At 43.6% G+C, this 13,543-nt stretch overlaps 1 protein-coding gene across 7 annotated transcripts in view; it reads right to left on the bottom strand.

The window, feature by feature from the left end:
• lrba (LPS-responsive vesicle trafficking, beach and anchor containing) overlaps window positions 1-13,543 on the bottom strand; it is a 442,809-nt gene that overhangs the window by 232,472 nt on the left and 196,794 nt on the right. For all 7 annotated transcript variants that reach the window (XM_057842680.1, XM_057842682.1, XM_057842684.1 and 4 more), the window contains exon 36: window positions 8,714-8,880. In XM_057842680.1, coding sequence (XP_057698663.1) covers window positions 8,714-8,880 — 167 coding nt within the window. The remainder of the gene's footprint in view (window positions 1-8,713; window positions 8,881-13,543) is intronic.

Below are 13,543 nucleotides of genomic sequence, written 5' to 3'. Positions count from 1 at the left end.
GGGAGCGTGACAAGCCCCAAAGATGGATGTCCCTCGGCTGGGAAGCCTCTAGCCTGAGGGTGTCCATTAGAGCGCCTCTGCTGCGGAAAATGAGCCGAGAGGATGAGGGAGAGGCGTGGGGGTAGGGGGAACAACTGGGATAAAGCCTGCATAAAAACAAGAGCGGAGGGAAAACGTCCCTATAGGCGTCGTCTACAATACGCGCGCGTCGTAAAAGCGAATTGCTCATTAAAACAATTAACTGTCATTTCTGTGTGACGTATGTTCACTCATTGGCTGCCAGAGAGGGCGCTAGACTGGCAGGTCAGTACTTCAACGGTCCAAAGTATGCCAGGAAAGCAACTTTAGACTTTAGAGTACCCGCTAGCATGCTTGCAAAGGTGAAAATATGCAGATTTTAAGTACAGTCCACTTCATGCACGGAACAAATATGATATTATGAACTTGGAATGATTGGAAATTGCAGCACCAAGACAACGGGCAGATAAGGGCATAAGAGATACAGGACGCCTTCTGACCACGGAAGCTAAACACGTGCGTCATGCAGCTGACTGAGTGAGATTCACGCTGACAAGCAGGTGATAGGTAAGGCATCTACAAGCCTACGTCTGGGCCATCAAGACGACCCCATCAACTCTTCTGTGGGCCGAACTATGGACTGTCCAGAACAAGGTGAGACATGCCGCCTTACCACGAGGAATGCCTGATATCCAACTGCTAACACACAAAGACCAAGGCTGAGAACTTGAACACTCTCTGGCGCTGAGGTGGACAAAACCTCCTACTCCGGTTGCCACAGTAACGTTGACTCCCTAACTGTGATGCGCGAACTACACAGCCCAATTTGCAACAGAAGATTATCTAAGCAACACCCTTCTTCCGGGCCACAGCCCACCTCGCAAGAGCCTTCAAAAAGACTGAATGTTGCTCCTCACCTGGGTCTCTTTGCTGTTTTGCCTTGCCGTTTGATCGCTGTCGACCTGAATAAATTGTCAACTTGTGTTTCGAAGCCTTTTTCCAGCCTTCAAAATGGAGTCAGTATCCGGAGTTTGGCCTTTTGGCTGGGTTGTCGGTTACCGCTCATTGGAATTGCGCGAGCGCGGTTCCGGCGGTTTGGCTGGCGTGATTCCGGCAATCTGGCTAAAAGGTCAGATTCCTTCAAGACTTAAGTATTGATGTTGCACTTTTGGAAAACTTTTAAAGGAGACATCAAAATGATTCAGAATTGTCCTGAAAAGAAGACCAACTCTGTAGAGGTTTCCGGTAGGTAAACATTGAGTTCCGGAGTTCCTAAAGGTTTAATGTTGAGGGGCTGTCGTGGCTGAGACACCTCTACAACATCGCATGGACATCGGGGACAGTGCCACTGGATTGACAGACCAGGGTGGTGGTACCCTTGGGGGACCAGAGGGTGTGTTCCAACTATAGAAGGATCACACTCCTCAGCCTTGCCAGTAAAGTCTATTCAGAGGTGCTAGAGAGAAGGATCCGTCAGGAAGTCAAATCTCAGATTCAGGAGGAGCAGCGTGGATTTCGTCCTGGCCATGGAACAGTGGACCAGGTCTACACCCTCAACAGGGTCCTTAAGGGTGAATAGGAGTTCGTCCAACCGGTCTACATGTGTTTTGTGGATTTAGAGAAGGCATTCGACCGTGTCCTTCGGGAAGTCCTGTGGGGGGGTGCTTCGGGAGTACGGGGTACCGAGCCCCATGGTAAGGGCTGTATGGTCCCTATACGACCCGAGTCAGAGTCTGGTCCGTATTGCCGGCGGTAAGTCGGATTCATTCCTAGTGGGGGATGGACACCACCAAGGTTGCCCTTTGTCACAGATTCTGTTCATAACTTTTATGGAAAGAATTTGTAAGCGAAGCCGAAGTGTTGAGGGGGTCCAGTTTGGTGGCCTCAGCATTGCATCTCTGCTTTTGGCAGATGATGTGATGCTGTTGGCTTCCTTAAGCTAACTCTCACTGGAGCGGTTCATGGCAGAGTGTTAAGCAGTCGAGATAGAGGCGAACACCTCCAAAACCTTAGTCCTCAGTCGGAAAAAGGTGGTGTGTCCTCTCCAGGAGTTCGGGGTACCAAGCCCTCTGGTAAGGGCTTTTCGGACCCTGTACAACCCGTGTCAGAATTTGGTCCCCAGTGAGATTTGGAAACCGCCAAGGTTGCCCTTTGTCACGGGTCATGGAGAGAATTTCTAAGTGCAGCTGAAGCATTGAGGGGTTCCAGTTTGTTGGATTCAGCATTGCATCTCTGCTTTTTGCAGATAATGTGGTAAGGTTGGATTCATCAAGCAGTGATCTACAACTCTCATTGAAGTGGTTCGAAGCAGAGAGTGAAGCGCTCGGGATAAAGATCAGCACCTCCAAATCCGAGACCATACAGTCGGAAAAGGGTGGTGCGTCCGCTCCAGGAGTACAGGGTACCGAGGCCCCTGGTAAGGGCTGTTCGGTCCCTGTACAACCGGTGTCAGAGTTTGGTCTGCATTGCCGACAGTAGGTCGGATTCATTCCCTGTGAGGGTTGGACTCCGCCAAGGTTGCCCTTTGTCACCGGTAATGTTCGTAACCTTTATGCAGAGAATTTCTTAGCGCAGCCGAAGCGTTGAGGACGTCCAGTTTGTTGGCCTGAGCATTGCATCTCTGCTTTTTGCAGATGATTTGGTGCTGTTAGCTTCATCAAGCCGTGATCTCCAACTCCACTGGAGTGGTTCACAGTGGAGTGTGAAGCGGTCGGGATCGAGATGAGCAACTCCAAATCAGAGATCTGGGTCCTCTGTTGGAAAAGGGTGGCGTGCCCTCCCCGGGTCAGGGATGAGATCCTGCCCCAAGTGGAGGAGTTTAGGTATCTTGGGGACTTGTTGACGAGTGAGGGCAGGAGATCGGCAGGCGGAATGGGACTGCAGTGATGCGGACTCTGCACTGGTACGATGTGGTGAAGAAGGAACTGAGCCAAAAGGCCAAGCTCTCAATTTACTAGTCGATCTATGTTCCTACCCTCGGGGGTTGAAGTGCTACTCCTGCGCCTTTAGAGGAGCAAGCTGAGGTGGCTGGGGCATCTGGTTCTGATGCCTCCAGGTGTTCCGGACATGTCCCACTGACGGGGGGCCCTGGGGACGACCCAGGACCTCGGACGGACGGATGGATGGTTGGAAAATATTGATGTTGCACATTCCTCAAAAGAAAAACTATTGCTTTTGCAAACACCTACTATTTATTTCCCTAAAAACAACAACTATTGGTCTTGCAGAAAACAAACTATCAAAATACAAAGCCAACGTGACGACTCAAGTCCTCCATCACGTTGCCCGATTTTCCGAGAAAGACACCTCGCGACTCGAATAAACACGTCGTCCGGGAAATAGGGCAGTCAAACAAGTACGCGTGAACAGGTAGTCCCAAAACGTCCGCTTTTCAGGAGACGTGAGTGACGAGGGCGCGGAAACGACGGATGCCGCTTTGCGTCTGGCAAAGCGTGAAAACAAAAAGGCGGAGGATAGGAAAAAAACTGTCGAGCGGCGCTTGCTCCCGAGGCGGCGGCTGCCGCAAAGCTGGATATGAAGACACAAATTGCGTTCAGGCGGGTCACGATGATATTAGACGGCGGGAACAATTCCCAGCAGCGGGCCGGGAGATAATATTTTCATTCCTCCGCTCTTTATTGAAGGGAAACTTTGGGGAATATGTTTTTTTTTTGTTTTCTAATGGCTGGCGCATGCAACAAAAAGGTTGTAATAGTGGTTGCGGATTCATTTGAAGGATGATTATCAGACAAACACTATAGGAATTTCTGCCTTTTTTTTTTTTTTTTAAGCTAATTTTGTATTTCTTATTTTTTTGTCTAATTATCTTTGCTAATAGTTGTGTCATTTTACTTCATATGTATGTAATTTAAAATGCAAATATTTTTCTTATACTTCCTCTTTTATAAAATTGTCTAATAAATCTTATTCTGTAATATATGTTTTTTTTTTTTAATTCTGTGCTTTTGTCAAATATTGTTATTTGTATTGCTTTTTAAGGTACTTATTTGGGGGGGAAAAAAACAGGATTTCGAGTTATTGCGTTATTTTTAAATTATTATTTAATATTTTTTTAAACTGGTACCTGAATATATATATATATATATATATATATACACAGTATATATATTCTTTAAAATATTTCTTTCGGTTTTGGCCTTTTTAGTTTTGGCGCGTTTGCGGTTTTGGCGCGTTTGCGGTTTTGGCACGTTTGCCGTTTTGGGTTTTGACACGCTTGCATTTTTGCATGCTTGCCTTGTTTGCCCGTATGCCTAATGGGTTTTTGCGCGCTTGCTTTTCTGGGCGCTCAGCTTTGGCCTTTTGGATTTTGGGGCGTTTGCAGTTTTGGCGCGCTTGCCGTTTTGGGGTTTGGCGCGTTTGCCTTATGGGTTTTTGCGCACTTGCCTTTCTGGGCGCTTGGTTCTAGCGCGTTTGCGGTTTTGGCGCGCTTGCCTTATTGCACGCTTGCTTTATGGGTTTTTGCGCGCTTGCCTTTTTGGGCGCTTGGTTTTGGCCGTTTGGGTTTTGGCGCGTTTGCGGTTTTGGGGTTAAGGCGCGTTTGCAAATTTGGCGCGTTTGCCATTTTGAGGTTTTGGCACATTTACAGTTTTGACACGTTTGCCCTTTGGGTTTTGGCGCATTTTGCTTTTATGCGCGCTTGCCATTTTGCACGCTTGCATGTTTGACTTTTCGCGCGTTTGCCTTTTGGGTTTTTGCACGCTTGCCTTATGGGTTTTTGCACACTTGCTTTTTAGGGCACTTGGTTTTGGCCGTTTGGGTTTTGGCGTGTTTGCGGTGTTGTTTGCAATTTTGGCGAGTTTGCCATTTTGGCGCATTTACGGTTTTAGAGCATTTGCCTTTTGGGTTTTGATACGTTTGCCTTTTTGCGCACCTGCCATTTTGCACGCTTGCGTGTTTGCCTTTTGGGTTTCGGTGCGTTCGCCTTTTGGGGTTTTTTGCACGCTTGCCTCTTTGGATTTTGCACGGTTGCACGTTTGCATTTTGCGCCTTTGCCATTTTGTGCGCTTGCATTTTGCCTTTTTGGTTGGGTTTGTTTTTGTTAAATGCGTTTTTTTTTTTTTTTTTTGGTAGTTTTTTTTTCCTGTGTATTTTGGGAAAAAATTGTATTTGTGTATTTTGTGTTTGTTTTTGTGAAATGTTATATTCTATTTAATGCTACTTTTAAACTTAATTTTTTTAGTAAGTACTTTTGAATATTGATTTTGTTTTTAATAATATGATGAATTACATAGGTTTTTTTAAAACTTAAAAAAATTGAGTATTTTATATATATTCTTGTGTTTTTATTAATAATTTTCATCCAAATTAATTGTATACATTTGCATTGGAAAAGCATCTCTTGTGTGTTCCTTTTTATTTTTTTGGCTTCCATTCTGGTGCAAAAGGCGCACCGCCCGACCTTCACAGTAATTGACCAAAAATATTGACATAACGGCAGCCGACTGATTGTGATTTATGAAAAGAGCGTCGGCGCTCCTAGGCCCCGCGCCAACGGGTCGGCGCGCCCATCGACGGCCATTAGGAAAAGCATCAATAACCGCGACGCTCCGTAATAGGAGCGGACACGGCTTCTCTCCAATCGAACGAGGACGCCGCCGCAAAACAAAAGAGGAAGGACAGCGACAGGGGACACGCTAGCGCTACGTCGTAAAATGGCGGCAGGCTAACGAGCGGCGGAGGTGGGTTCGATACGCACCACAAGGCTTCAAGCGGTGGTTAGTGTTAACGATGTCGATGATAGACGTCCTTTTCATGAGTTTATCGCTAGTAGACGTCCAATCCATTTGAATGAACGCTGCCACCCTCCCACTTCAAACGGATTGGACGTCTCTGGTTGTCAGTGGCACCTGATGCCACACAATCATATCCTGTTGGTTTTCGGTTACTTCCTGTTGACTTTGGTGCATTTAAGGGTCACTTCCTGTCAATTTTGGGGCATTTAAAAGGTCACTCCCTGTTGATATTGGGTTACTAGGGCCCTTGACATCATTTCCTGTTGATTTTCGGTCACTTCCTGTTGATTTTGGGGCATTGATGCATCACTTCCTGTTGATTTTGGGGCATTTATGGGTCACTTCCTGTTGATATTGGGTTACTAGGGCCTGGCACGTCATTTCCTGTTCATTTTAGGTCACTTTCTTTTAGGGCAATTACAGGTCACTTCCTGTTGATCTGTTGATATTGGGTTATTGGAGCATTTAACATCATTCCCTGTTGATTTTCGGATTTTGGGATTTGGGATATTTACAGGTCACTCCCTGTTGATTTTGGGGCATTTACAGGTTACTTCCAGGTGATTTAGGGTTACTAGGGCCTTTGACATCATTTCCTGTTGATTTTCGGTCACTTCCTGTTGATTTGGGGGCATTTGAAGGTCACTTCCTCTTGATATTGGGGCATTTAAGGGTCACTTCCTGTTGATTTTGGGAAATTTACAGGTCACTTCCTGTTGATTTTGGGAAATTTACAGGTTACTTCCAGGTGATTTAGGGTTACTAGGGCCTTTGACATCATTTCCTGTTGATTTTCGGTCACTTCCTGTTGATATTGGGGCATTTACGGGTCACTTCCTGTTGATTTTGGGCAATTTACAGGTCACTTCCTGTTGATTTTGGGAAATTTACAGGTTACTTCCAGGTGATTTAGGGTTACTAGGGCCTTTGACATCATTTCCTGTTGATTTTCGGTCACTTCCTGTTGATTTTGGGGCATTGATGCGTCACTTCCTGTTGATTTTGGGGCATTTGTAGGTCACTTCCTCTTGATATTGGGGCATTTACGGGACACTTCCTGTTGATTTTGGGAAATTTACAGGTCACTTCCTGTTGATTTTGGGAAATTTACAGGTTACTTCCAGGTGATTTAGGGTTACTAGGGCCTTTGACATCATTTCCTGTTGATTTTCGGTCACTTCCTGTTGATTTTGGGGCATTTACAGGTTACTTCCAGGTGATCTAGGGTTACTAGGGCCTTTGACATCATTTCCTGTTGATTTTCGGTCACTTCCTGTTGATTTTGGGGCATTGATGCGTCACTTCCTGTTGATTTTGGGGCATTTGAAGGTCACTTCCCCTTGATATTGGGGCATTTACGTGTCACTTCCTGTTGATTTTGGGAGATTTACAGGTTACTTCCAGGTGATTTAGGGTTACTAGGGCCTTTGACATGATTTCCTGTTGATTTTCGGTCACTTCCTGTTGATATTGGGGCATTTACGGGTCACTTCCTGTTGATATTGGGTTACTAGGGCCTGGCACGTCATTTCCTGTTCCTTTAAGGTCACTTTCTTTTAGGGCAATTACAGGTCACTTCCTGTTGATTTTGGGTCACTTCCTGTTGATATTGGCGCATACAAGGGTCACTTCCTGTTGATATTGGCGTATACAAGGGTCACTTTCTGTTGATATTGGCGCATACAAAGGTCACTTCCTGTTGATATTGGGTTACTAGGGCCTTTGACGTCATTTTCTTGTTGATTTTCGGTCACTTCCTGTCAATATTGGAGCATTTAAAGGTCACTTCCTGTTGATTTTGGGGCATTTACAAGACACTTCCTGTTGATTCTGGCTTTTGGGGGCATTTCACATTTCCTGTTGATTTTGGGGCATTTACAGGTCACTTCCCGTTGATTTTGGGTTACTGGGGCTTTTTTTTACATCATTTCCTGTTTATTTTCGTTCCCTTCCTTTTCATTTTAGTTAACTTTTGGGTTACTGGTGCATTTCACGTCATTTCCGGTTGATTTTCGGTCAGTTCCTATTGATTTTGGGATATTTAAAGGTCACTTCCTGTTTATTTTGGGTGAATCAGATGGTACCTTTTCTCGTAGGCACCGTCTGTTTGCGTTATTCTAACACACTATAATAAATCAGGGAAGAGTATCTTTTCTCGTATTTACTGTTTGACTGTATTACTAAAACACACACAATATGAAATAAATAGCATTTATATCATAGTTTAAGGAAAACAAGGAGAATATACTTTTCATAGGCCATAAAGAGATACATGGCGCCTTCTTATCACGGAAGCCCAATGCATGTGTCATGCAAATGACTGAGCAAAATTGACGCTGACGAGGGGCACGTCTCCACGTCAGCTCTTCTGGAAAGTCCAGAACAAATAACGAGATGTCCTGTCCCAACACAGCTTTCAAAATGGAGTCAGTACAAGGGGTTAAGACTAAGGTGAACGCACGGAGTTTGGCCTTTTGGCCGGGTTGTCAGTATCTCGCCGACCCGGGTCGTTGGATCTGCACCACAGTTAAAAACCTAGGAGTTCTATTTGACCCAGACTTATCATTTAAAGCTCATATTAAACAAACCTGCAGAACAGCCTTTTTTCACCTGCTGAACATAGCCAAAATTAGAAATATTTTGTCTAAAAACGATGCAGAAAAATTAACTCACACGTTTGTTACATCTAGATTGGATTACTGTAACTCCTTACTTGCAGCTTGTCCTAAAAGTTCCCTAAAAGGTCCTCAGCTAGTCTAAAACGCAGCAGCAATACTTTTAACAGAAACTGATAGAAGAGAGCACGTCACCCCTGTGCTCCAAGCCCTTCACTGGCTTCCAGTAAATTTAAAATCCTCCTTCTAAGATTGATTTTGGGTTACTGGGGCTTTTCACATCATTTGCAGTGGATTTTCGATCAAAAACAACAATAATTCAGTCACCTGACAGTGGAGGCTCCCCATGCTCCATGTTTGTCGGTGAGAATGTTGACTATCTTCTGAATGAGCTGCGTGGCCGTCACGTGGTCTCGATACTTGGCGGCACGGATCAGGTGATCGCACATTTTCTCTTCGTCGCGCTTCTCGGCCGAGTACTGAGCGCACGTGGACTGGAAGAAAGAAAAAAAGTTGTTAATATTAATGACTAGAAACTGCAATTTCTGGAGAAATTACAATGGGGCTCTGCTGTGGTAGATATAGATCTATTTATACTTCCGGTTGATTTGGGGACATTTGGGGGACATGTCCTGTTGATATAAGGTCACTTCCTGTTAATTTGGGGACATTTCATGGACACGTCCTGTTGATATCAAATCAATTCCTGTTAATTTAGTGACATTTGGGGGACATGTCCTGTTGACACCCATTTGGGGGACACGTCCTGTTGATATCAAGTCACTTCCTGTTGATTTGGGGACATTTCAGGGACACGTCCTGACGATATCAGGTCACTTCCTGTTATTTGGGGACATTTGGGTGGGTCACCTGTTGATTTGGGGACATTTCGGGGACACGTCCTGTTGATTTCAGGTCACTTCCTGTTGATTTGGGGACATTTCAGGGACACGTACACACATAATTTAGGGACATCTGGGGGACATGTCCTGTTGACACCCATTTGGAGGACAACCTGTTGACATCAGGTCACTTCCTGTTAATTTGGGGACACTCCGTGTTGATTTGGGGACATTTCAAGGACACGTCCTGTTGATATCAGCTCACTTCCTGTTCATTTGGGGACATTTTGGGGACACGTCCTGTTGATATTAGGTTACTTTCTGTTCATTTAGAATAGAATAGAATAGAATAGAATAGAATAGAATAGAATAGAATAGAATAGAATAGAATAGAATAGAATAGAATAGAATAGAATAGAATAGAATAGAATAGAATAGAATACAATACAATACAATACAATACAATACAATACAATACAATACAATACAATACAATACAATACAATACAATACAATACAATACAATACAATACAATACAATAAAATTGAACACCTTTATTGTCATTACAGGGACATTTGGGGGAGATGTCCTGTTGATATACATTTGGGTGACACGTCCTGTTGATATCAGGTCACTTCCTGTTGATTTGGGGACATTTCGGGGACACGTCCTGGTGATATCAGGTCACAAAAACCCATGTTTTCCTGCCATTGAAAATGAATGGGAAATTTGGACGTACATGGCTGTCAATGGCATCCCTTTAGAAATGAATGGGACAGTTTTTGGCAAATTTAGGGGGAACGGTACATTTTTTTCAAATTCTTTGTACAGCTTTTATTGCCTTGCAAAGCCTTATCTAAATATTTACAGCGTTTTGTTCATGCCATGTCAATGGCGGCGAATGAGTCCCATTTATTTGGCCGCGCTTACCGAAACAGTCGTGTTTGTCAAGTGACCGTAAACGTTTTATTTAATAGTTTTCCCACTTCCTTTAACATTCCCCCCGAAAAGACTGCTGCGTTTGTTCGCTTTGGTGTCGTTGCATTTCGGGAACGGGCCAGCTAGTTAACTGCAATTTGGTCTAACGGTGTGGTTTACTATGTATTTTGGATGCTAATCCTGAGGGGTGAGGCTGTTCCTACCTTGGATTTGGTCAAGAGAAAGGTCAATGAAGTGTTTGTTCTCGCTCATGCCATTACACTGCTGACTTTGCCCAGACGAGGGTCATGGAAATTTTGACTATAGCGCCACAGTGCATTTGATTTTAATAATAAACAGCATCAATATTCGCGCCGGCGAATGACTGCATGTTGTAGAACAGGGACGTCCTTGTCATATCTGAGGGTCAATTAAGGATGCCGTGACTAATCAACAACTAATCGGTGATCAAATGAATCAACAACCATTTAGACTATCATGATTGACAAAAAAAAAAAATGTTTCTACTCTTTTTGTTTTTTTCATTATTAGCAGTTGAATCTCATTGACAACATTGTATACAAATTTGGTAGTGCACGAGTTAATAGTAAATGTTCTGTTATATATTTTTTTGAAAAAAGATTAAATTTTGTATCATCAAACAAAATTTAAAAGGGTGGAAAGCTAAACCTAAACTACTGCAATTCAGGTTGCTAGCAAATTGTAGTACTTTATATTTGTTCATTTTGAATTAAAAATGGATGTTCGGACGATCAATGTTCGGACATTCGGACGATGGATGTTCAGGTGGATGGATGTTCGGGCGGATGTTCGGACATTCGGATGATGGATGTTCGGACTTTCGGGCGGACGGACGGATGGACGGGCGGACGGTTGGACGGGCGGAAGGACGGAAGGATGTTCGGCCGGATGGATGAACGGATGTTCAGCCGGATGGAGGTTTGGATGGATGGATGTTTGGCCGGATGGATGGTTGTTCAGATGGAAGGGTATTCGGATGTATATTCAGCAGGATGGATGAATGTTTGGCTGGATAGATGGATGGAAGGATGTTCGGCTGGATGGATGGAAGGATGTTCAGGTGGATGGATAAAAGGATGTTTGGATGGATGGACTGACGTTCTGATGGATGTTCGGACGTTCAGATGGATGTTCTGATGGACGTTCGGAAGGAGCGATGGATGGGTGTTCGAAGGGACGGATGGTTGATTTGGACGGAAGGTTATTCGGATGGATGTTCAGACGTTCAGATGGATGTTCAGACAGAAGGATGTTCAAACGGAGGGATGGATGGATGTTCAGATGCATGTTCAGATGGACGTTCGGACGGAGGGATAGATGTGTGTTCAAATGGATGGTTGTTCAGACAAGGGTTTTCGGATGTATGTTCAGATCATGGATGGATGGATGTTCGGACATTCAGATGGATGTTTGGATGGATGGATGGATGGATGGATGGTTGTTCGGACGGAAGGGTACTCGGATGTATGTTCAGATGGATGTTCGGACGGCTGGATGGAAGGGTGTGTTCGGACGGACGGATTGCTGTTCGTACATATGGATGGTTGTTCGGATGAAAGGGTATTCGGATGTATGTTCAGCCGGATGGATGAATGTTTGGATGGATGGACAGATGTTCGGAAGGATTTTCGGACGGAAGGATGTTCGGACGGAGGGATGGATGTATGTATGTCTGTATGTGTTCATACAGAAGGGTATTTGGTTGTATGTTCGGATGGATGGATGGATGTTCGAAAGGATGGATATACAGAATCTTGGGACAGATGGATGGATGGATTTCTTTCAAGGAGGAGTAAATATTCTCTTATTTCTGTATTTCTCAAACTTTTTTTGTGGACTATACAAATTTTATTTAAAAATTCACTTTAGCGAAAAAATAAATGTACATGAATTACCCAATAAAAGGTTCAAATGGACTTTTAGGCTCTTCGTAAGTTCTGATCACTAGCAAGTCTTGCCGAGACACAACACTAGGATAAATAATGTGGGCTCAGACCCTAAAAACACTCAACCGGGCACGTCCCAAAACGGTACGCGACTTTTCCCTGATGACTACCGACAGTATAATGGCGGGCGTCACCTACCACCCCGGCAAAGACCAAAGAATAAAAGCTGGCATTAATGCAGTCAATTACATAGATTCGCGTCTCCAGCAATTCATTCACAGGTCAAGTAAATAACAGTAGATGTATTCGGAGGCCAAAAAAGGGAGGGATAGTCCGGGAAGTGACTGTCTCTAAGAACCACATCACGGTATGAAGAGGCAAAAGAAACCAGGCTTAAATAGACACTCCAAGGTTACATTGGTACAGTTTTAAGATCAGTTTTCACAAACTAATTAGGGGGCTGCCACACAATTGGAGGGCCTCTCCGAGAAAAAATGGTGAAGATTCCCCATCCATATGACTAAACGCTATTTTCTCTTTCCGTGCCATTGACAATGATGGACGTCCAATCATGTGGCCCTTAAAAATTAATCTTATCCAGATAAATCATTTTAGTATCTCTATCAATACATCTATATAGACACCTATATACAGTACATATATTTATATATGCAGATATATATACGGTTTGTATCAGGGTGGGACTAACGCAATACGTAAGTCAACAGCAAAATTAAAAAGGAAAATAAATGTTTCTTATGACAGAGTCATATGTCTGTCATCATCACAACATGACACCTGTTATGACTCTATGCTTATGACAATCAGATTGTCATTCAGTAAATTATTTCACTTTTGATGCAAAACTAGCATCGTTTCAAGGGTTTGAGATTAGGAAGCGTCATGGTTAGGACACTCAAAGACATCTGTCAAATGCGCTCACCCATTCATGTAAAGTCATTTCATGACTATGATAGTCATATGACATTGTCATATGACTATGATAGTCATATGACATTGTCATAAGTATTCAAATAAAATGTCACCAAAACTCTAGTTGAGGTCAATAGCAACTTTAACAAGGAAAATGATTTTTTATGACCGTGTCATAAGACTGTCATCATCATAACATGACATCTGTCATAACTATGACTGTATGCTTATGACCGATCAGGTTATGTGTCATTCAGTAAATTTTTTTCACTTTTTATGCAAAATTGGCATTGTTTCTCAAACCTTTGGGTTTGAGATTAGGAAATTTCTCATGGTTAGGACACTTAATAACATCTGCCATGAGCACTCATTCATTCATATTCATGCAAAGTGTCATGTCATGACTATGACAGTCATATGACACCATCATAAGAATTCATTTTCCTTGTTTAAGTTGCTAGTGACCTCAACTAGACTTTTGGTGACACTTGCTTGAAAGTTTCATGTGACATTGTCATATGACTTATGATCATGA

The sequence above is a fragment of the Corythoichthys intestinalis genome, chromosome 8 (genome assembly GCF_030265065.1).
Source record: "Corythoichthys intestinalis isolate RoL2023-P3 chromosome 8, ASM3026506v1, whole genome shotgun sequence".
In the NCBI taxonomy this organism is placed as follows: Eukaryota; Metazoa; Chordata; class Actinopteri; order Syngnathiformes; family Syngnathidae; genus Corythoichthys; species Corythoichthys intestinalis.
Note: the sequence above shows the minus strand (reverse complement) of the source record. Positions and strands in the feature narration are given on the sequence as shown.